Below are 21705 nucleotides of genomic sequence, written 5' to 3' on the forward strand. Positions count from 1 at the left end.
CGCCCACTCTCTGCCTGCAGGCTGCTCACTCACTTCCTGCTCAAAAAGAATTCACGTCCTCTTTGACACCAAGCACGTACTTTACCGTGAACAGCCTCCTCGTGGTGGGGCCCCAGGCAAATCTTCAAACGGCTCCGCTGAGAGAAGGCTGTCAGCTTAATGGGCTGAAGGGCTCCGCCATGAAGAAGCCAGTGGTCACTGGAGAAATCCCCATCCTTCCCCCTCCAGCAGAGGTGGCCCGGGCAGACCTATGGCGGAGGGAGGCGGGTCCCTGGTGATGGATGCCACACGCGGTGCGGCCCAGGCAGGTAAGATGTGCTGGCAGTCGGAAAGGATGCTGGGCAGGGGGCTTCTGTGGCCTCGAGAGAGTCCAGCAAAGGGGTACAGCGGCCACCGTCTGCTTTCCGCCAGCCTCGTGAGCAGGGCTGTGTTGACCAGGCTGGGCAGCTGCCCCCCCAGAGTGGACAGCCTGGGGTCAGAGGGGCCACGCCCCATCCCTCGCTCAGTTGTGGGACAGCTGTGACCAGAGAGACCCCACACACAGCCTGGGGCTGTGTCTGTTCAGAAATTGGCAGTGGACAAACCGAACCCCTGCCTTGAGAGCCCTCCCACCACCAGAGCCCCTAGACTCACTCCTGCAGGAAAACCACACACAGCGCTCCCATCAGCCCTCCCTGGAGGGGACTCTCAGCATGCACACCGCCATCGGTGTCCTCGCAGGAGAGGAAGGGCCTACTCCCTGCCTCCGATCACCTTCCTCGGGACGTGCGGGAGCCAGGAGGGGCCGTGGTCAGCACTCCCGTGTGACAGGCGCAGAAACTAAGGCACAGACGTTAGGAAACTGGCCCAATACCGTCCGCTAATCAGTAACAAAGCACAAAAACCCAGTGTGCTTCCCTGGCAACCGTGTTGGAGTGTGCCCATGCCCAGTCCTTGTGTGTGCCCACGGGCTCTGGCTGGCGTGCCCCGCAAGGACAGCTGCTGGGATTACTTGGGACTGTCCTGTGGCGGCACTCAGCGGTGCCTGTGCACCAGGGAGAGCAAGCTGGAAGACAGAGGAAGGGGGCTGCGGGTCCCAGAGCGTGCGAGGGCCAGGTCAGCTCCCGAGAGACCTCGCCGGGGCCGGATCCCAGGGAGGAGCCGGGCGGCTACGCCACAATAGCTACTCTTGGACTGCTGTCGACAACATGCTTCTGGAAAGTGTTGCTGGCGAGTCAAACTCTCCTAGAAGGTGAGCTGTTACAGAAATATGTTCACATATCAAGAGTTTGAAAAGGTTGCTTTTAATGCTTATTGGTACCTCCGCGTTAAAAAGTAACTACAATCGTCTCATTAAAGTTTCCACGTTAAATGCACAACTTTACCTTGTTATGAGGAATTGTTACAGAAAATGCCAATACCGGTATTCGAGACATACATTCCATCACACGGGCTGCGGATGGGAGTGTCATGGTCCCACACACGGAGCCGTCCTCCCACACTGAGTGCCACCCCGAACGGCCTGGAAACCGAGGCGCACCTCCAGCCCAAACGTGCACCTCCAGCCTCCGCCCCTCCCTTGGTGTCACACGGGTGTCACGGGAACAGCCAGCCGCACACACCTGCCCAAAGAGGACAAGTCACGGGGTCAAGCGGTTTAGACCCCCCCTCGCTACGGAAAGCCAACGTTGTCGCGACAGGCCGCACGTTATTTACGCCACACAGAAGAGGCACCGTACAGGCGATGAGCTTCCAAAGACAGTCTCTCAGGCATCTGACGACCCCGGGTAATTTAGCACGTGCTGAGCGCGTCTCGGCAAGCAATCCGCTCTTCGCCGAACTGCTCCCACACGACAGGAACGTCTCCGCAGCCGGGGGTGCTTCAGATTAGGGGGTCCCGTGCCCAGTCCTCCTGGGGCTCGTCCTGAGGGCAGCAATCCCAGTCGTGGGAGAAGCTGTGCCAGGGGCTCCTTCGGTCCCCGTCGTGACGGCGTCACACTCACCTGCGTTGGCTCCTGTCACCTAGGGGCCCGGTGCGCCTCTCAGGCCTGAGCATTTACGTCGTCGACAGTGTTCTTTCTCTCCCGTCGAGCGGCCCAGATGGAGATGACAGCCCTCCCCTCCCTAGGCTCTCCCCCACTCCACGCCTCTGGACAAGGTCAGCACAACTCCGTTCGGCGTAACAGGCAGGGGGCACGAGTGTGCGGTGGTCGTGAACGCACCGGCCCACTGGGCTCCTCGCAGGGCCCCCGGGCAGGGAGAGGAGTGGGCACGGCCAGGGCTGAGGTAGAGGGCGGGCGGTCACGGGGACCCCCACTCCTGGAGAGGGTTCGGCAGGCGACCTGAGCGGTCTGGTCCAGCCTCAACCAGCCTGGGGACTGGGGTTGACCGAGTGCGGGCAGCAAACTGCAAACGGAACTCGTGTTCTAGTCCATCATTCTGTGAGACACCACTACAAATCACAGAGAGCTAAAAACTCCTAGGTGTAGGCACTTAAGTTTGGTGGGGAACTCCCACGTTAGAGGATCACAGCAAGTCAGTTTAGCCGTTGGCCTTGCACACAGCGCATGGCTTGTACTGCACAGGGAAGGATTTAAAAAAGGGAAAGACGGCTACGAGTGCACAGTCCGGGAAGCCTGGCGATGAGCAGGAAGCAGTTAGAGCTAATTCACTGATGCACAAATTGTATTTCATGAGGTTTATTCTTCCCACTCTACTGTTTACAGTTGGCAATTTTCTGAATGGGTAAAATTGAGACTTTGCTACTAGCATTTAAGCTATGGGTGAAACTGTCACGAAGAGCTAGGCAGTTCTGTAGCGTGTGAGGTCCCAGCCTGGGCAGTGACGAGGGCGTCCCACGGCCAGCCACCACGGGACGTACTGCATGCGGCCAGCGAGCACCCCGACACTGTGGGCAGGCCGCCCCTGTGTACCACGCGAGGACGCCCCTGAAGCCAGTGCAGGACTCCCCAAGCGTCCCCCCACGTCTCTGCTCAGCACCACAGCCGCCCCTGGACTCTGTGCAGGAATGGAAGCTTCACGTCGCACATTTTCGGCACAACTTTAAGATTTTATGTGCAATCGGAGGCGAGACTGTTACTGGGACTGGGAACGGTAGGGCGGGGGCGAGACAACCGGCCACACCCCGACTGACTCTCCACCGTGAACGTGGAAAGAGCAGGTGTAAACGTACCGAGCACCTCGACTCGCATCGGAAGCATAACTATCTTACTTTCCAACTAAGGAGTCAAGCCACCTGCCTACGCCCCACTTCCTCGGGGCCCAGTCCAGGCACCCGCACGTGGAAACCGACCACAGGCCTCACGTGGGCAGGCGTCTGCCAAGACCAGGTGCTTCTCCCTAAAGGTTCTGCATGAAATATGTCACAGACTTTAGGGGACAGGAAAACTCTTGTAATTAATTTTTTCTTTTAAACATTGTGCACAAGCTCCTATTAACATAGAAAGCATATATATTTCATAAATCACAGAAATATTAAAAAGTAGCACTCTGGTTTATCAGCTCATGTTACACACATATGTAGGCAAGAGAATGTATAAACCTACAGCAACAGAGAGGACATACCACTATCCGAAGAAACAAACCAAAACAACCAGGCTGTTGCAAAAAAATACTTAGTCCCTTTACACACATATCCATTTTCATTAACGCAAAAACAATGCAGTGGTTATCAAACGTCAGAAGAAATCGGTATTACGATTAAGACGGTCGATCTCTGAGAAAAACTCGTGAACGCTTGTGTTGACCTCAGAGTTAGTTTTCTTAAAGCAGTGGTGGAAGTTTCTCTTTAAATGTACATTTTTGTTTTTGTTTTTTTTAAACCGGCCAAACCTTCAAAAGAAGCTCAGCGCTGCGGGGTCAGCACGCACACGAGCAGCGACTGAGGCCCGGTCAGTTCGAGGACCTCACTCCGCTCACGGCCCAGCATCTTCCCCGCAGGCTCGCACACGCGGGCCGACCCGGCAGCCACCGGCCCGAGGCCGCACGCTGCCCCTCCCGTCACCAGGCCTAGTGACGGTGTCCCTCCCGGGGAAGGACTCTTCGCAGGAAGTGTGCGCTGAGCTCCGATGCAAGCTGGCCATCAGAACCAGGGCTGCTGGAGGCGGGGGCGTTTCTGAACGTGGGCAGCGCAGCCGTCTGGAACAGCGCGTCGCGGTAAGAGCGCGTCTCCGCCACCACGCCCCAGCGGCAGAGTGACCGAGGCCTCTGCAGACAGGATGTGGCAGGACAGAGAACGGGACACTGCCCTCCCGACACCCAGTCGTAGGGATACGGTAAAGCTTTCAGTTAAGGCCACGATTTTTCAGCTCTCATCTTTGAACCCTGTTTAGAAAGATTTCGCCTTTTTTAAAGGGCTAGCTCCCTAAAACACAGCTTAGCTTTTCAAACAAAACAAAACAAAACAAAAAAAAGACTTTGGGCCAGAGGATCCTATAATCTTTATGAAAACTGCGCACAGAAGTCCACAGCCACTTACCCTCGAGTGAGGCCAGCTTCCCGCTGCGGGCGCACTCCCGGCGGGCACTACGCTGCCGCAGGGGGAGGGTTTTCCCAGGGTCCTTGTGCTGCAAGCAGAGTGGGGCCCGATGCCCATCGCAGGGGCCACGAGGCACACGGCCTGGTCTAAGGTGGGAGGCGTCCGGTGGCCCTGACCACAGTCTGACACGCCAACAACCACGCGGAATCCTTGGAACGGGACTGATCACAGCGGGTCCTTAATGGTTCAGTCTGTTGCCGCAGGAAGACGGGAGGGCCAGCCCTGCTCTGGGTGGGTGAGGCTGGCACGAGGAGCGGCCCCCGGGAGGCGACCGGGGTGCGGCCGGGGGGCTCACTAAGAGACGCCCCCCAGAGTCAGCACATCAAAGCAAATGTTGCAAACTCGCACGGGCTTGTTCAGATCAAATTTTATAATAGGGATCTCCTTGGTCGAGCATTTATGGCACAGAAGGCGTCCGCAGTGACGGCTGTGGAGGCAAAGCGGGGGGCGTGAGGGGGGCCCCGAGGGGCAGCCGCCTCCCAGGGCAGGGCCGGGGCAGGGCCGGGCCGGGTGTGCAGTGGCCGCCACGTGGCACCGACATGTGCGTCGTTTGAGTCCATGGAGACCCAGGCATTGGCTGCTGCCGGGGGAGTCTGGCTGTAACAGCCCAGCTCCGCGGTGCTGGGAGGGGGGGGAGACGCGCACCACCGGCGAGGGCAGGGAGCCTGGGCCCCCAGCAACCCCCCCCCCCCCCCGCTACAGGCACGCAACCCCACACCTGGCCAGCGTGCGCGCGGGGCGCTGGCGGGTTCCCGCTGGTCACGGGAGAAGGCAGGAGCGGCGAGCCACCCCCCGACCCCGCAGACGACGTCGGGGCCTTACCAGTGATGTTTGCGCGTCGTGACTCCGAACTTGGCCGCACACTCATAGCAGGTGGAGCCGTCGCACCACGGAGGCTCCTTGGACAGCATGTCTGTAACACGGGCAGAGAGAAGGGCCCGTCAGAGTGACCGTGCCAGGCAGACCGGGGCCGGGAGGGGCGGGGGTGGCAGCGGTAGCTGGGGAGACGGCACCACGTCTGCAGGGGACACGGGCGGTCAGGGCGGCCAAGAGGACCGTCAGGGGCCGAAGGGCAAGGGGACGGCGGGGGAGCGGGCAGGGCGGGACAGGACGAGCAGGGCGAGAGCAAGGGGCGAAGTGGCGCCGTGGCCGGCTGGGTCTGTGGTGTGGGCGCCAGCAGCAGGGACATGGGGGAGAGCACAGCGCGAGGGGCCGTGGCGGGGCTCGTGGAAGCGTGGCGCGTTCGGGCCGGGAACCGTTGGCTCCGTTCGCTGAACGCCAGCTCTGCCCGCACGGCTCTGAGAGCCGCGCCCACGCAAGTCGCCCGAGCTCGCGGGGAGGAGGCGGCACGTAGCCGGTGTCTGCCCAGCGCCCGCCACGCTGGCCCGCGGGCGGCTCCAGCTGGCGCCACAGAAGCGCCGCACGCAGGCACCGGCTGGGCTACAGACCGTCCGCCAAGCGACGCCGGGCATGTCACCCACGCCAACATCGCAGAGCTCGCTCCTCTGCCCAGACCACGGGGCTGAGAAGCCCACTCTGCGGCCACCTCGAGGGTAAGGGAGGGCACTTGCAAATAGCAAGCCACCAAGGTGCCACTCTCCTCGCCACAAGGGAACAGAGGGGGAGCCGGCAGGGGCTGGAGCAGAAGGCCGCTCGCAAGAATGCGGAGAACCCGGATCCACGGAAGCACAAAGGACGTGCAGACAGATGAGCGGCCAGAGCCGTGGAGGGGTGACCGCCCCCCCCACGAGCCGATGCGCGGGTGCCTTTATGGGCCTCCGGTAGGACCGGGACGTAGGGCTGACAGGGGCCCTGGAGCACCCTGGAAAGCGGCCGGCTCGGGTCATTCTGGGTTCAGAGGTCACCGGGGCACGTGAACGACCGACACCGTGCCCGTGTCTGCGCTGGATGAGCAGCAAGTAGCCACTCACCTAACAGTCTAAACAGAAGCTGCTTGGTGGCAACCTGGTAGTTGAAAATGTTCACCCCTTGGTTGTTGTTGACCCCGAGGCGAGCTCCCGAGCGGACGACGGCACGGCACAGGTTGGCATTCCCCTTCATGTAAGCCAACAGCAGCACTGGAAAACAAAAGCACGGGAGGGCTCCTTCCACCTGAGCCCTGACTGCCGCCGCCGGAAGGCGGCAGGACGTGCGTCAGCGGAGCCCCGCTGACCGCCACGGGGGGCGCAGGGCGGCCCCAGCTCCAGGACACGCTCCAGAGCCACAGAGCAGGGACCAGACACTGAAGGAAAAACGCGCCGTCCCACCTGCCTTCCTCCAGCACAAGCCTGGCCGGCCCAAGCCCCTGTCGCGTGACCTAACTCAATCTGGAGGCCCACCCAGGGAACCCCGTGGGCGCCCGGCTCCGGCCAGGCCCTCCCGCCTGCCGCCCGCTACGCCCACGGCAGCCCTTCTGCTTCCCTCTCCTGGGCCCCACACTTCAACTCCTTCTCATGACTTTCCAAACAGTCCAGGCGGACGAGGGTTATTATTTCAGATGAGCAAAGGGGCACAGAGAGGTTACGAACCCAGGGTCGCCTGCTGGAACTGGACAGAGCTAGGCGATCGGAACCAGGTCTGTGCAACTCAGAAGCACAGACGTGACGCGCCTGCTCGTCGGCCTCCCGCCTCCCGGACAGCGGCCGGAGGGTGTGCTGGGCCCCCAGCTCACTCCTGGGCCGACTCCCTCCAGCTCAGGCTCGTCACTGCCAGCTTAACAACACATTCATGTACTGAAGCCAAGAACTAACGATAAAATGTTCAGTCCTGTGCTAAGGTTCAGGACGTTCCTTGGTAACAACGCTTCTGCCACAGGCCAAGGAGGCTCTGTGTGGCAGGAGGGGGGGGACCGGGAACATGGCGGCAGCACGGGGCCTCACCGCTGGTTCCTTACGTGAAAACTCGGGACGCACTGCCCACACCGCTTAACTTTCTGGGTGGCTGTGCGCATCCAACAAGAACACAAATGCAGAAGTACGTGTACAAAATGACTTGAAGCCATACAAATTAGCACAGTGACCGGGTAGCTAGAGCAGCACCAGGACAGGGGCCTCGTCTGTTTGTCACCTGCCACTTTTTCACAGCCCGTCAACACACGCACAACACACTTCCCCCTTCTGGAGCATCTGCAGGGTGCACAGCAGAGAGAGGAGGGCTGTCAGAAGAGACGGGCAGGGGGCGCCTGGGTGGTGCAGTCAGTTAAGCGTCCGACTTCGGCCAGGTCACAATCTTGCGGTCCGTGAGTTCGAGCCCCGCGTCGGGCTCTGGGCTGATGGCTCAGAGCCTGGGGCCTGTTTCCGATTCTGTGTCTCCCTCTCTCTCTGCCCCTCCCCCGTTCATGCTCTGTCTCTCTCTGTCCCAAAAATAAATTTAAAAAATTAAAAAAAATTAAAAAAAAAGAAGAGACGGGCAGGCCTGCTTGGACCCGGGCACGGCTCTGCAGCACCAGGGACACTTAGACGCACGCGTGCCCCGAATCAGACACTGCCAGACTCCACCCCAGGCAGCGGTGACAGCTGCTCACAGAACCTGCCACGTGCACCCACAGAGTGCCCTTCAATTGTGGCCGTGTGCCCAGCTCTTGTGTCTCCAGGACACGCGAGCACCGTATCACACACCCGTGTTTCCTTCCGCGTCCGGCTTGTCCAGAGGGTACTGAGGCATGCACTCCAGGAAGAGCTCAAAGATGGTGGCTGCGTTCTCTTTGCCGTACTGACCCAGGATGTGCAGCGGCGACTGGCCTCTGAGGGAGCAAGGTGGACAAGTTAGGTACAGACCCGCCACGGTCACCACGCACAAAAGACGCGATCTCTGGACCTGTGATGCCGGACACAGTCAAGGACACGTAACAAACAGGTCATAAAAGGTTTCCTACAGAGCATTTTCCAAAATGAAAACGTCCAAGGTACCGAAGCTGGTCCAGTGCCCTAGTGGCCGGTTAGCTGTATTGCATGCACCTGGGGCTGTTGCGAGGCGCAGTGACCTCCAGCCCTAAGGGTCACACTAGGTGACGCGGAGCCCAGGCCTCTGCTCCGGAACACCGGCGCTCACCGTAGATTGAAGGCTTCGGCGTCCACGGTGCACTCGGTCAGGAGGACCCGGATGTTGTTGAGCCGACCGTGCATGACCGCGAGGTGAAGAGCTGGAGAGTAAACCCTCTTACTGTGCAAGCCCAGAAGCCCACGTGGGAAATCTCAAGTGCTCACGGACCTCCCTCTAAACAGGACACAGCCAGAGCAGCCACTGTCCACTCACAGAGCCATCCCGTCCGGTCTTCACCACCCCCCAAGACTCAGTCGTTAACGCAACCTCGTAACACTTTGCTTCCTTTTTCCACGGCTACCCCAAGGTGAGACTTCCTGGTTTTACGGGAAACCGCTGTAGGCTCCTAGGGGTACCACGAAGATGGGAGGCTGCCTGGGGATGGTCGGTGGCAGGACAGATGCCCCGCCCAGAGCATTCCCTGCCACAGCTCTGCTGCTGCGAGAGCCAGCCTCCCTGAGGGAAGCAGGCCCGCGGGTGCAGGGCACCTCCACCTCCGGACTGGGGGGCCTGCTCAGGGCACTCGGCACGGGGCACAGGGGAATGCCTGGCAGCTACCGTTATTTCCATTCTCGTCCAGAGCAGCAAAGTCCACCGCATTCTCCAGGAGGACGGAGCAGATGGTGGGCAGGTCCTGCTGGGCGGCGAGATGCAGGGCAGTCTGGCGGTGCTTGGTTAATTCGTTCACTTTGGCTCCTGCAAGAAGCTGTTGAGGCTCATTACGTGAGCAGCCTCCCTGCACAACCAGCAACGGTCCCACTTACGGGGCCCGAGCCTGCCTGCCTCCTGACACCCACGCGTCTGCCTGGCCGGCAGGGCCGGGAGCAGCACAGTCTCACACACACTCCCGGGGGGGGCAGGAGACAGCAAAACCCGTCCCAGGCCGAAACCAGCAATCAGCAGGATGTCAGAAATCCATTCCTCAGGACACAGGAACTCTACTTCTAAGATTCAGGACATGAAACTACGCGGGGCTGCAGTGAGTTCACTGTTCCACATGCAGACGTCCACTGCTTACGGTAGTAAAACCGGGTTGCCGGAAGGGTTCAGTCATGAAAACTACTGCAACCAAACAACACAACAGGTGGCCACTGGGATGACAGACATGTGTGGTTTCACGTGGAAGGATGTCTGTGACACAGTAAGTCAAAAACAGGCGAGTTAGCAGACGGCATGATAGTGTGATTCCTCTGCAGAGAGAGAGAAACGTGTGCACACACACACACTCCCTGAAGGCGTGTGAAAGCGTCTACACCACACTCACTCCAGTTGGGGGTGAAAGGGAGACACCACCAGCTTTATACCCTTACGCACGTACGGTTTTTCCACAATAAGCATGTGCTATTTCTATTTTGCTTTTTAGAAGACAGAAATTAACCGGAGAATTACAGAACCAAAAGCAGAAAGGCCCCTCAGACATGGTCCTGCCGCCTCATTAACCTTCCCCTTTCTGACAGAGCTCCGAGACAGCTGCTACAGGACAGAATCTAGTCTGTGCCTCTCCCGAGGCCTGAGGCCACCTGGGAGAGTGGAGGCACTGGTCAGCTGCTCTGGTTCACACCCTGACTTCCAGGTCCCAGCCTCCCCAGACCCCGGGGCGCCCACTGAAACCACACACAGATCCAGGAGCACATGCGGAGGGTGCTCGTGGGCACGAGGTTGCTGCGTGTGCTGGGGATCATAGCTAACCTTGAAGATGGCTAACCGGCAGGCAGGGGAGTCTGGGTGAAGGTGCTGTTTCGACACGACCCGGCTCCAACACTAAACCGCATGGCCATTATTGGCAAGGCCAGCTGTTTCTAGGGACTCCTACCCTCCGCGAGCTCAAGCCTTCGTGACGCAGCGGCAGAGCCTTGGTGAAGAGGCCGTGACCCTCTCACCTCCCGGCTCTTGGACAGATGGACACGTGGCCCGACTCCCCACTACTCCGAGGCCCACGTCTACCTCCTTGGCTGGTCCCCACACCCAGTCTGTGCCTGGTGCCACCAGGCCCCCCCGCCACCCCCACCCAATCATTCTACGACCCACCTCACGGCCACTGCCTCCCCTCGGCCCCTGCGCCGGTGACCCTGCCCATGCCTTCACTCCCCACCACAAAGGTCAATGTTCTCTCAGCTCTAACACGTAACAAGTCATGAAGGTTTCTGAAAAAGTACTTTTCAAAAACAAAAATGGCAGAGGGGCACCTGGACGGCTCAATCACTAGCGCGTGGACTCTCGGCCATGGGGTTGGGGGCTCAAGCCCCCCCCCCACCGTTGGGCAGAGAGCTTTCCTAATACAAAATAGGGGCACCTGGGGGGCTCAGTCAGTTAAGTGTCCGACTTCGGTTCAGGTCATGATCTCAGTGTGTGAGTTCGGGCCCCGTGTCGGGCTCTGTGCTGACAGCTCAGAGCCTGGAGCCTCTTCGGATTCTGTGTCTCCCTCTCCCTCTGCCCCTCCATTGCTCTCTCTCAAAAATAAACACTTAAAAATAAATAAATAAATAAATAAATAAATAAATAAAATTAAAAAATAAAGATAAATAAAAATAAAAAATAATAAATTCTTATTTATTTATTTATTTATTTATTTATTTATTTATTTATTTTTCAACGTTTTTTATTTATTTTTGGGACAGAGAGAGACAGAGCATGAACGGGGGAGGGGCAGAGAGAGAGGGAGACACAGAATCGGAAACAGGCTCCAGGCTCTGAGCCATCAGCCCAGAGCCCGACGCGGGGCTCGAACTCACGGACCGCGAGATCGTGACCTGGCTGAAGTCGGACGCTTGACTGACTGCGCCACCCAGGCGCCCCAAATTCTTATTTATTTAATAAATAAATATTATCTAATAGGTCAAGCGCCCTGAAGGCTAGCTGTGCAGCACGTCCTGGGGCTGACAGGAGACACCAGCAACCACAGCATTTAGGAGCCACCCAGGTGACGCCAGGCCCATAGCTCTGGACACGCTCTGGCTTCTCCGCTGCTGAAAGGATAAAGGCTGCTCCCTGTTCTTGCTCTGAAATGCCACCCTCTACAATCTGGTCCCGACCCGCCTCTCCAACCACATCTCCTACACTCTCCCCAAATTTCAACCACTTTTCTGGTGAAAGCACACCACACGCACTGTCCAGGCTCCGCATCCTGGCTCAGACCGCTCCCCTGCCCGGTGGCAGCGTGTCCTCTGGGAAAAGGCAGGCTCTGGAGTCAGGCACAAGTGGCTAAAATCCCAGCCACGCTACCGACTCCCTCACAGTCTTGGCGGGGGGGGGGTTCTTTCTGACCTTACATCTTCTCCTTTGTAAAATGTAAAAACTTTCCTACACCTTTCTGCTTTTGAGAATTAAGAGTGGTAAGCTCCTTGACATCAGCATCGGTGGTGATTTTTTGGATCTGACTCCAATAGCAAAAATAAGCAAGTGGGGCCACAAACTAGAAAGCTTCTGCACAAGAAAGGAACCATTAACAAATGAAAAGGCACAATCTGCTGAATGGAAGAAAATATTTGCAAATCATGTATCTGGTAAGGGGCTAATATCCAAAATACACAATTCACTGCAACTCAATAGCAAACAAAAACAGAAACAAAAAACAGAGGCACTTGGGGGCTCAGTCGGTTAGGCATGCGGCTCTTGATTTCAGATCAGGTCGTGATCCCAAGGTTGTGGGATCAAGCCCTGCACTGGGCTCTGTGCAGAGCGTGGAGCCTGCTTGGGCTTCTCTCTCTCCCCCTCCCATGCTTGTATGCGCCCGCACACGCTCTCTCTCTCTCTCTCTCTCTCTCTCTCTCTCTCAATCTCTCTCTCTATACATTTCAACAGCAAAAAACCCCACCAAATACAACTTAAAAACAGGCAGAACTGGACAGACATTCCTCCAGAGAGGACACACGGACGGCCGACAGACAGGCGAACAGAGATGCTCCCCATCGCTCATCACCAGGGAAGCGCAAACCAAAACCACGGTTAGCTGTCACCTCAAAATGACTGAACCCACAACACGAGAAAGTCTGACCGTGAGCGAGGACGTGGGCAGGGACCGTCATGTGCTGCTGCTGGGAACGCAAACTGGAGAACAGTGTGGAGGCTCCTCCACACGTTAGAGGCAGAATAACTATCCGATCCAGTAATTCCACGTCTACGTGTTCATCCAAAGGAAAAACACTGTTGTTTTTTTTTTTGATAGAGAAGAAAGCTTACTGCATATACTGTAAAAAAGCTTTAAAACACCTTTTCTGTCACACAAACCAGCCAACCAACCCAGCCACCACCTTAACTTTGACCATCTGGGCCTGCTTCTGACCTCCGCGAGAGGGAGCCGCCTCCGGAGTCTGGGGACCGGAACCCCACCTCGCACTGCACAGCTGGGACACTCCAGGGTGCACCGACGGCCCGTCCACTTCAGGCCGGTCCTGCAGCCCCGCCCCTCACTGCCCGGCCCCCAGCCCATGCCGCAGCCCGCCTGCGGCCACCCAAGTCCTGCCTTCCATCGAGGCCTCACGCCAACACCTGCCTGCACAAGCTGCCTGCTGGGCTCTGAGGACACTCTGCCCACCGACACAGCTGCTCTCCCCGAGGGCACTGGCTTAGTTCCCCAAAGCCGTGCTGGCCTCTCACAAAACCTGGCCAAACACCTGTGACGAGAGCTTCCGCACGCACCACGACACGTGCGGTCCACGTGTTGCATGCAACGTTTCGGGGACACTTACCAGGTTGCGGACGATAATCTCTGAACCTGCTTGGACAGCAAGGTGCAAAGGGGTCAGCTTGGAGGCGTCCTGGACTCTGGAATTCACATTAGCCTGGACGCTGATCAGGAACAGGACGCTTTCAATATCAGAGTTCTGGACTGCCACGTGAAGAAAATTCCGGCCCTTGTTATCCACCTAAGGCAACAAGCGGGAGCCTGCTGAGCACCTGCGAGCTGTGCTGGCCACAGGAGACGTGCCAGTGTGGCCACCCCTCAGCTCCAGGAGGCTCCCTCCCAATACCCAACACGGCACACACACCACACACACACACGACAGACCCTGTCTGCACACGCGTGTGCCCGACTATGTGTGCATGGCCACACCCCCCCTGGCAGGGGACAGGGAGCCCTGGCATCTTCCGGCAGCAGAAAGTATGGATTCGGAAAGTTAAGAAAGAGACCACGTGCGGGACGGAAGGAGGAAGGGGTGCTCCAGGAGGGGCAAAGGCAGAGACCCGCCTTGGGAGCCCCTCCCCCCCCCCCCCCCCCCCCCCCGCTCTGGTAGGACAAGCACCCGGCACCCTAGAGCCACAACTGCAACACCAGCCTGACCGCTGAGCGGTTTTGGAAAGTTTCCTGTTCACGGAGCTGCAGGAGATGACACACTATGGGGGACAGGCCAGCCGTATGCTACAGACTTTGCTCCGCAGACACGGGGCAGACAGGAGCTGTGGGTCAGTGTGAGCACGCGGGGCACCGTGAGGGGCAGCAGCACCCCACGCCCACGCCTCACACACGTGTGACCCCAGCACGGGCTGCTGACCAACACAAGCAGCATGTCTCCCAAGGACTCAGCTACGGGGCCCGTGTCACACGGGGCACGAGAGAGCACCCAACACCACCCGAGCAGGGGTGAGGCCAGCAGCCACACAGGTCCGTCCCAAGCAGACACCGGTGCTGGAGACGGTTTCGCTTGGTTCCACATCACTGTCATCGGGGGCTTACTCGTGAACTTGGCGGTGCTCTCCAGGCCAACAGAGACCCCAGTCCCGCCTCGGACCTGCCAGGGGCTGGGGCGGAGGGGCCACGTCCCACCCGCCCCACCCCCAGGGCAGCAGGTCACCAGCCAGGCCCAGCACCCGCTGGAGACCCACCGACAAGGTCAGGCCCAAGCCTGCTCAGCCGGACGATGACAAGTCCTCAGACACCTTCCCCCCAGAGAGCTGCCGCGACGTCACAGCAACAGCCCGAGCCCCGTTCAGATCTTGGCAAGACACTCACTCCTAGGGCCCTGAGACCAGGCAGAGGCACGCACGACGTCACGTACGACACCACAGAATTCCTCGGCCAGGACAGGGCCACCTGCAACCTCCCCGTGCGTGTGGCACCACCACGTGGCAGGCACACAGGGCAGAGCACCAAATCTCACAGGTACTGACAGGCCGTCTGAACGGCCAGACCTCAAGGGAAGGGAGTGTAATTTCAACACAAAGGTCTTCACGTGTGAAGGGCCCGTGTGGCAGGGGGCTTCTGTTTGGTCTCCACGTAACAGGTCCTGCTGAGCTCGGGCGCCAGGCAGGGCACTGGGTGCGGGTCCCTCACCTGCTCGGCAGCCCCAGGCTCTCGCTTCAGGATGGCCTCGGCCGCCCGGTTGTTCTTGTACGTCATGGCGCAGGCAAAGGGGGTCAGCCCCTGTCTGTCGCGGACACTGAGGCGGACGTCAGGGTGGGAGATCAGCAACTGAATGATGACACTGTGCTGGTTGCTGATGGCCACGTGGACAGGTGCCCTTCCTTCCGCATCCTGTGGGGACAAGGCACAAACGAAAGGGGACCTGGGAGAAGCACGAAGGAGAAGAACTTTCGGACGGAACTGGGTTCTGGGATTCAATGCTGCCACCTTGTGTTGGAAATGAACTTTCGAAGAGGCCAGGCCCAGAGAAGACTGCAGGCCGCTGTCACGACCCCATGCTCCAGTGACCCGGGGCACAGACACACTTCGTTTAGAAGACGCGTGGTCAGCCCGCCTCTAAGTTACCCCACTTCCTCTCTGGCTGCAGGGCAGCAAATGTCATCCCCCACAGGCCAGGACACGTAACTCACGGGGGCTCAACTGAGCTACTGGAACATTCTCCTAAACACAGTGCTCAGCGGGAGACTAGGACAAACTCAACGGAAACATATGACCGACGGAGATAAAAGGCAAAGAAAAGCTGACTGAAGAAACCCTTCTCGTGCTATAGAAAGAACAAAGGCACAAAGTGGGAGTCTTCACCTGAAACCCTTACCTGAAACCCTGAGCAGGCTGCACGACCCAGAGGAAGTTGCCCCCACCGTGTGTCCCTTAGCCCCACCCGTGGCCAGGCCGAGGCCCAGGACCCAGAGTCTGCGAGACCCCCGGCCTTCGGAGATTTCCCAAATTCTGGGCTCAGCATCTACCTCCCGAGAAGGAAACTCTCCGTACCTGCGTGTTTACGCTGGCACCAAATTCCAGAAGACACTGCACCGTCTCTTCCAGCCCCCAGGAAGCTGCCAAATGCAAGGGCGTTTGCCCGTCTCTGGCCTCCTCCTCCCCTTCTCCATCAGCACCGGGCTGTCTGGGACTGTTCACGTCGCAGCCGCTGAAAGCAGGGGGATGAAAGGCAGGCTTCAAGAGCAGGCTCCCGAGGCAGCCGAGGGCAAGCTGATAAATGTCACAGCAGCGGCCTCACACAATCCAACAGACACGCTGCTGCCCCCAGATACTGAATGCTGGGCCCCACCCCCCTGGATTTCCTTTTCGGTCTTGGGGGCAGCCTGGGCAACAGAACTCCTAAAAGCTCCCCAGGAGATTCGTATGCATTTAAAATTTGAGAAACGGGTGCCGGGGGGGGGGGGGGAGGGGGGGGGAGGGCTCAGTCAGTTGAGCGTCTGACTCTTGATTCAGCTCAGGTCGTGATCCCAGGGCTGTGGGATCAAGCCCACTTAAGATTTTCTCTCTCTCCCGCTACTCCTCTCCCCCCACTCATGCTTGCGCTCTCTCTCAAAAAATTAAAGTGAAAAAGTAAAACATCAATAACCTTTGAGAAGCACTGCTCTAAAGGTCCCTTCCACACATGCTTCACTCTGGGTGAGCCATGGGCCTCCCGGGGTTCATGCACTAGGTGGGGTCCTGCAGAGGCCATCTGGTTTCCTCCACCCCGGCCTCCTGGCTGCACTGTGTCAACTGGTCTGACTGGACTACGGGAGCCTCTGTGGCCCCCCGAGCAGGAAGCTGGCTCAACTTCCTGTCTGTTATATGGGCACACAAGCCCCTCTCCTCGCAAGGGACTCAAGTTCCCTTAACCGGCTGGCTTGACAGGGCAGTGACCCCTGACAGCCTTAGCTGGGGAAAGTCAGACCAGCCAAGGCCTGCCGGGCCTGCCAGGACTGCAGCCGGATGAAATGAGAGGAGGGCTGGCCGCAGTAAGAAGGCACGAAGGGACATGTGGGCCTCTCAGACCTGCGAATAAGAAAGCAGGCAGTAGACTCGTTGTTCTCGTCGATGGCCCTGTGCAGGAGTGTCTGAAGGCAGCCGCCCGGCCCTGGGCCCCAGCACGTGGCATCACAACCGTGTCTGACCTGCAGAAAACACACGTTACTCACGAAGACTGCCAGTAAATTATTACCATCTCTGAACTCTCTATGTACCCCATCACATGCATTGTTTCAGGCACGATACAGTGGATAATTGGCTGCCGATGACTTTAATCTGTATCATTCGTTAGTCCTACAAACACTCATTAAAACGTGCTCTGTGAAAGTTCTTACAGCAGGTCCTGTGAGACGGGTTTGGGAAATACGAGACAGATAGGTTTATCAGTGTCCTCGAGAGCCGTGTCCCAGGAGGGACAGAAAACACCAGCTACCCCGCCCCTGGCAACACACCTGCAATGAAAAGGTCCTCCCGTGACAGGTGCACGATCCCTTAACGTCATCCCAGAAAAGCTCAGTGAGGCCTTCCTGGGGCCTGTCCTCTGAGCAAGGGAGGCAAACCAGAGGTCTGGGGACTTATCGCCGTGGTGAGAGCAAGGGCAGCCCACACCAGGTACCCTCTCAGGAGAAGACTCCTGGGGAGACGCCTCCGCTCTCTGGCTGCTTGGAGGCAGTTCCCACAAAGACAGCCTAAAAACCAGCGCTGGCCAAGAGGATGCCGAACTCCCCAGTGTCTTACACGGGACTTTCAACCGCTCGCCCCCGACCCAGGTTGCGGCTCGCAGACCTCTCGCTCTGCCACCGCTCTGCAGACACCAAACGAGTCTCTGACACGAAACGTCCCCACTTGTAAACAGAGGCTAAAGTTGAGCTGGTCTCACCAGGGTGGATGCGATGTCCTCCAGATGGTTCGCCAGCGCGAGCCACAGCGGGGGGTTCCCCTTCTCATCTGGCACGGACATGTCCGCTCCACGCGTGCATATGGCGTCCACGACGAGTGGGAGCTGGTTCCTGATGGCCAGCTGAAGGGCCGTCTCCCCATCCTGAGTCCTGCGAGGACATGCACGCCTAGACGCACGTCTGTAGCTGGACTCGGATGAGAACCCTGTCCCTGTGGGCGTCCCAGACGCCAGAACCCGCTGGGTCCCTCAAACCCCTTCACTCACGTGAATGTGCTTTCACGGCAATTCGGCCTGTCGGCAGCATCTGCCCCGCCTGCCTCTTAGGAAGTAGAGCCACGCCCCTTCTTGCACCAGGAAGATAGCTGACCACCCCCTCCCAAGGGTGCTGAAACCTCTCGAGCACACAGCTGCTCCCAGCAGCATCTCAATAAAACGCCACCCCGGCTGCCCACGTGACAAAACCCTTCTTTTACCACTCAGTCATTCAGGGTCACCTGACGTTGGAGATAAAGATACGTTCCTTTTGAGAACACACAACCAACACCAACTTAACTCCGCATTTTCCCCGCAAGCCTTTTTGACAGCTCATGTGTTTGAATGTTCTCGGTTATATACGAAATCCCCATCTGAACAACTGCTTCTAGACTGTTCTTTTAATGAGCTTTGTGCAATAGGTGCAGGAGGGGGTCAACGAGATGGCTGGGGTGCTGCGGCAGAGAGGGCAGTCCCAACCCACCTGACGTTTATGTCTGCCTGGTGCTCCAGGAGGAAGAGCGCGCTCCGGCTGTCCTGCCGCTGCATGGCCATGTGCAGCAAGGTCTGCCCGTCCGACATGGCGTCGTTGATGCAAGCGCCGGAACCCAGCAGCTGGGCTGCGATCGTGTGCATGCCTGGGAAACAGACAGGCCCCAACGGACCCAGGCTCAGCGCCTCCCACTCCCTCAACGTGTCCCTGCAACGAACACGCCCCCTCGACTTCTCAAGGCCGGTTTTCCACCAGGTGGTACAGGCTCAGCCCTCACGCTCCCCGCCCCTCCCCTCTGCCCAGAGTTGGGCAGCTCTGATTCCCCTTACCGGTCCATAATGCCAGGCCCAGCACAGTCTGGTCTCGGGAATCCTTGAGGCTGAAATCCGGAATGATTTGCAAGTTGTTGGTAGCATGAAGCGCATTAGCTAAAATGTTTAAAGGAAAAGAACACTGGATTTCACCATCCCACGGATCACATTTGAAGAACTCAAGACAGTAAGAGTTCACTTTCCAGCTGACTGACTGGCTGTAACACAATCACCTGTCCACAAAGAGAATTCATAAATCTGCTGGGGAGTGGAAGCCAGAAACCTGGTGTTTTCGAGCAAAGCTTACGGGAAAATAAGGGTTTTAAAGCTTAAAATACTGTACCTTCTCAAAAGGAAAACGCTGCTATGAAAACACACACGTGCTACCTGACTGCTGACAAGAGGCTCAGAACAACACCCAGCAACGTTCCCCTGACGCGTAACTCCTACCACCTTACAACTGCTGGGAGGACTAAGAAAAAAGTACATTCTATCCAGAGTCCCACTTCTGTCCACAAGCACGCGGCTAAAAACTGCTGGCCTTGACAAGGACGCAGGCAAGAGTAAGACAGGTTTCGGGGCAGGAAAGAGGAGAACCTGGGGATGACCTCCTGAGGGAAGCGGGCCTCCCCGTCCAGGGGCTCCCCTGGCCCGCCTGCCAGGGAGACTGAGGCACACGGAGCACCAACCAGCTCGTGCGGGACCTGCGGCCGGGGCGTCCCTGGACACTGCTCACGCCGAGGCAAAGCTTTGGGAAAACACCCAACATTAGAGAGAAAGCAGTCCAAGGCTCTAACACCATAACCTAAGAGCCGGAACGGGCAGGCCCCATCCCGAAAACGCACACGGGGAAACACAGCCATCGGGAGCCGGACTGCGCGCTTCTCCGGTTTGACCTGAGAGGATCTGCAGTAAGAAAACTCACAGCTGGAAGGAACATCAACTCCGCAACTGACGACTCGACACCTACTGTTCAAGGTCAAGGAGAGAGGCAGTCCCCAGCTGCCTACCTTTCTGCTCCAGGATGACAGACACCACGTCCGGATGGTTGTAGGCAATCGCCATGTGCAATGGGGTCTGCAGGTAGACGCCGTCCCCTGAGCCGGCCGGGGACGCGGCCTCCTCGGTCTGCAGGTTGGGGTTGGCCCCCTGCTGCAGGAGCTCCGCGGTGAGGCTGGCCAGCCCGTGCCGACAGGCCGTGTGCAACGGGGTTTCTCCCTGGACGGAAGCAAACGGCCCACTCAGGGCACACTCGTGCCGGGGGTTTCCGTCAGAGGGCTGAGGACAGCCTGTGTGCCGAGACCCAGGTCCCCGGGGCAGCCACAGCCCCGGGCCCACCCTGTCTGTCACCAGCTGTGACTCGTCACACGCCTGGTCTGTCCCTCCCATCCCTGTGCCATCACCCTTTGTTTCTTTAATGTCTTCCCCTGTGCCCTCCACACAGCCTTGTGCTTCCTGTTGTCCGAGGACCTTCTTAATTAGCCACCCTTCACTTTGTGTTTGTAACTATCTTGCTAATTATAGACACAACTAATTAAACGACAGCAACAGACGACCTCCAAGCGCCACGGAAATAAGCCCCACGGAGGCTGGAAGAGCCGGAACCACAGCCCTGCGGTGACAGAGCCACCAGTCTGACCACCACGCCCCGTGGCCCCCCCTTCCCCACCGGGTTTTCTGACCGGCTCACGTCAGCCCCATCTTGAACTCTCATCAAGACCTCCTTCTCGCACTTCTTAAAATTAAAAACATTTCAGGTTGGCCTTACACATACTTGATTCCATATTCAAAAGGACAGGAACGTATGTGACAAGTTTCCTCTCGTGCCCTGCCCCCACTGCCCAACTATCCCCCCCTAAAGAACGTCACGGAAATCACTGTCCCCAAGGCAGTCCCTCCTCCTGGCAAAATCCTCTCTCCCTCTGTGGGCCCAAGAGCTTCCCCACCTCTGCGGCCCCTGCTTCTGAAAGCCACAGCCGGTAGGAGTGCAATTCTGCAACTCCTCTGCACGCGGTCTCTGCGCCGCCAGGTTCAGCGTCTGAGGTCAGGACAGGTCGTTCCTGGTCCAGATGACTCTCAGGGGCCCCGCCCCGGCCTCGACTTCAGCGGTGCGCCCGGCCCGCCAGCTTCCCAGTAGGCTCTCTCAACTCAAATGACCACACCGCCAGTCTACTCAAAACCCTTCACGTGGGTCTTCTCTTCCCTCAGGATTAAGCCCAAAGAACTCAACCAGCGTTCCAGACCCTTCTCCGATGTCACGCTCACTTGCTTTCAAGGCGGGTCTCTCCTGGCGCATCTTAGGGTTCTCCCGGTTTTGCTACGAAGGGCACCAGACAAGGGACAGCTGGCAGACCGTGTGAGCTCCAGAAAGGATTTTGTAAAGCTGGGGCACAGGGCATGACTGTGCGCTATCAGGAGTGGACAGCAGGCACATGACGACGCAGGAAGAGACAGAGACACAGAGACACATGATGGCAGAAGCAAAGTCAAGAAGGCCACCACTGCACTCGGACACGCCATGCGGCTGGAGAGCAGGCTGTGCGCAGATGCAGGGGCACAGAGGTGAGCAGGTTTAATGGTGGGGGGAGCGGGCTGCCATCTCCCTGTGCTTCGAGACACCTCGGTGGGTCTCCCATTCAGGCCGACTGCCCGTTGCCTTCCGGCGCAGCTGAGACCACATGCACCCTTCCACCCTGGACCCGAGTCTTAATACCGGCTCCGTTGTCGAGAGCCACGGAGCCTCTTGGAACCTCAATGTTCTCTGCCCTGAAATGAGGGATTTGTGGGTGCCAAAAACGTCCAGATCCACTCTCAGGTTAAAAGGGCTGATATCCCCAAAGCTCTTAACACAAAGCAGACACGAAATGAATGTGACCTCACGGAGAAGCACAGCCTCCCTACATGAAAATGGCAAAGTGAAAACAACATCACGTGGTCTCCAGCGTCCCAGAGAGCGTGCTAATCCGCACCCCGTGACATCAGCATGAAGCCCACCTCACAAATGAGGAAACAGAAGCTCGCAAAGCCTAAGATCACGCAGGGCAAGAT

The 21705-nt window shown here is 58.3% G+C and overlaps 1 protein-coding gene across 1 annotated transcript in view; it reads right to left on the minus strand.

Annotated features, from left to right (window-relative positions):
* Positions 1-1264: 1264 nt before the first annotated feature.
* The window catches only part of ANKFY1 (ankyrin repeat and FYVE domain containing 1), an 80306-nt gene continuing 59865 nt past the window's right edge, over positions 1265-21705 (minus strand). The window contains exons 12-25 of the mRNA XM_043582705.1: positions 19668-19875; positions 18676-18774; positions 18338-18491; positions 17581-17749; positions 16728-16846; positions 15711-15867; positions 14850-15050; positions 13267-13443; positions 9137-9284; positions 8588-8678; positions 8155-8279; positions 6469-6615; positions 5360-5450; positions 1265-4964 (exon numbers count right to left, since the gene is read on the minus strand). Coding sequence (XP_043438640.1) covers positions 4832-4964; positions 5360-5450; positions 6469-6615; positions 8155-8279; positions 8588-8678; positions 9137-9284; positions 13267-13443; positions 14850-15050; positions 15711-15867; positions 16728-16846; positions 17581-17749; positions 18338-18491; positions 18676-18774; positions 19668-19875 — 2019 coding nt within the window. The 3' untranslated portion in view covers positions 1265-4831. The remainder of the gene's footprint in view (positions 4965-5359; positions 5451-6468; positions 6616-8154; positions 8280-8587; positions 8679-9136; positions 9285-13266; positions 13444-14849; positions 15051-15710; positions 15868-16727; positions 16847-17580; positions 17750-18337; positions 18492-18675; positions 18775-19667; positions 19876-21705) is intronic.

Source organism: Prionailurus bengalensis, chromosome E1 (genome assembly GCF_016509475.1).
Source record: "Prionailurus bengalensis isolate Pbe53 chromosome E1, Fcat_Pben_1.1_paternal_pri, whole genome shotgun sequence".
In the NCBI taxonomy this organism is placed as follows: domain Eukaryota; kingdom Metazoa; phylum Chordata; class Mammalia; order Carnivora; family Felidae; genus Prionailurus; species Prionailurus bengalensis.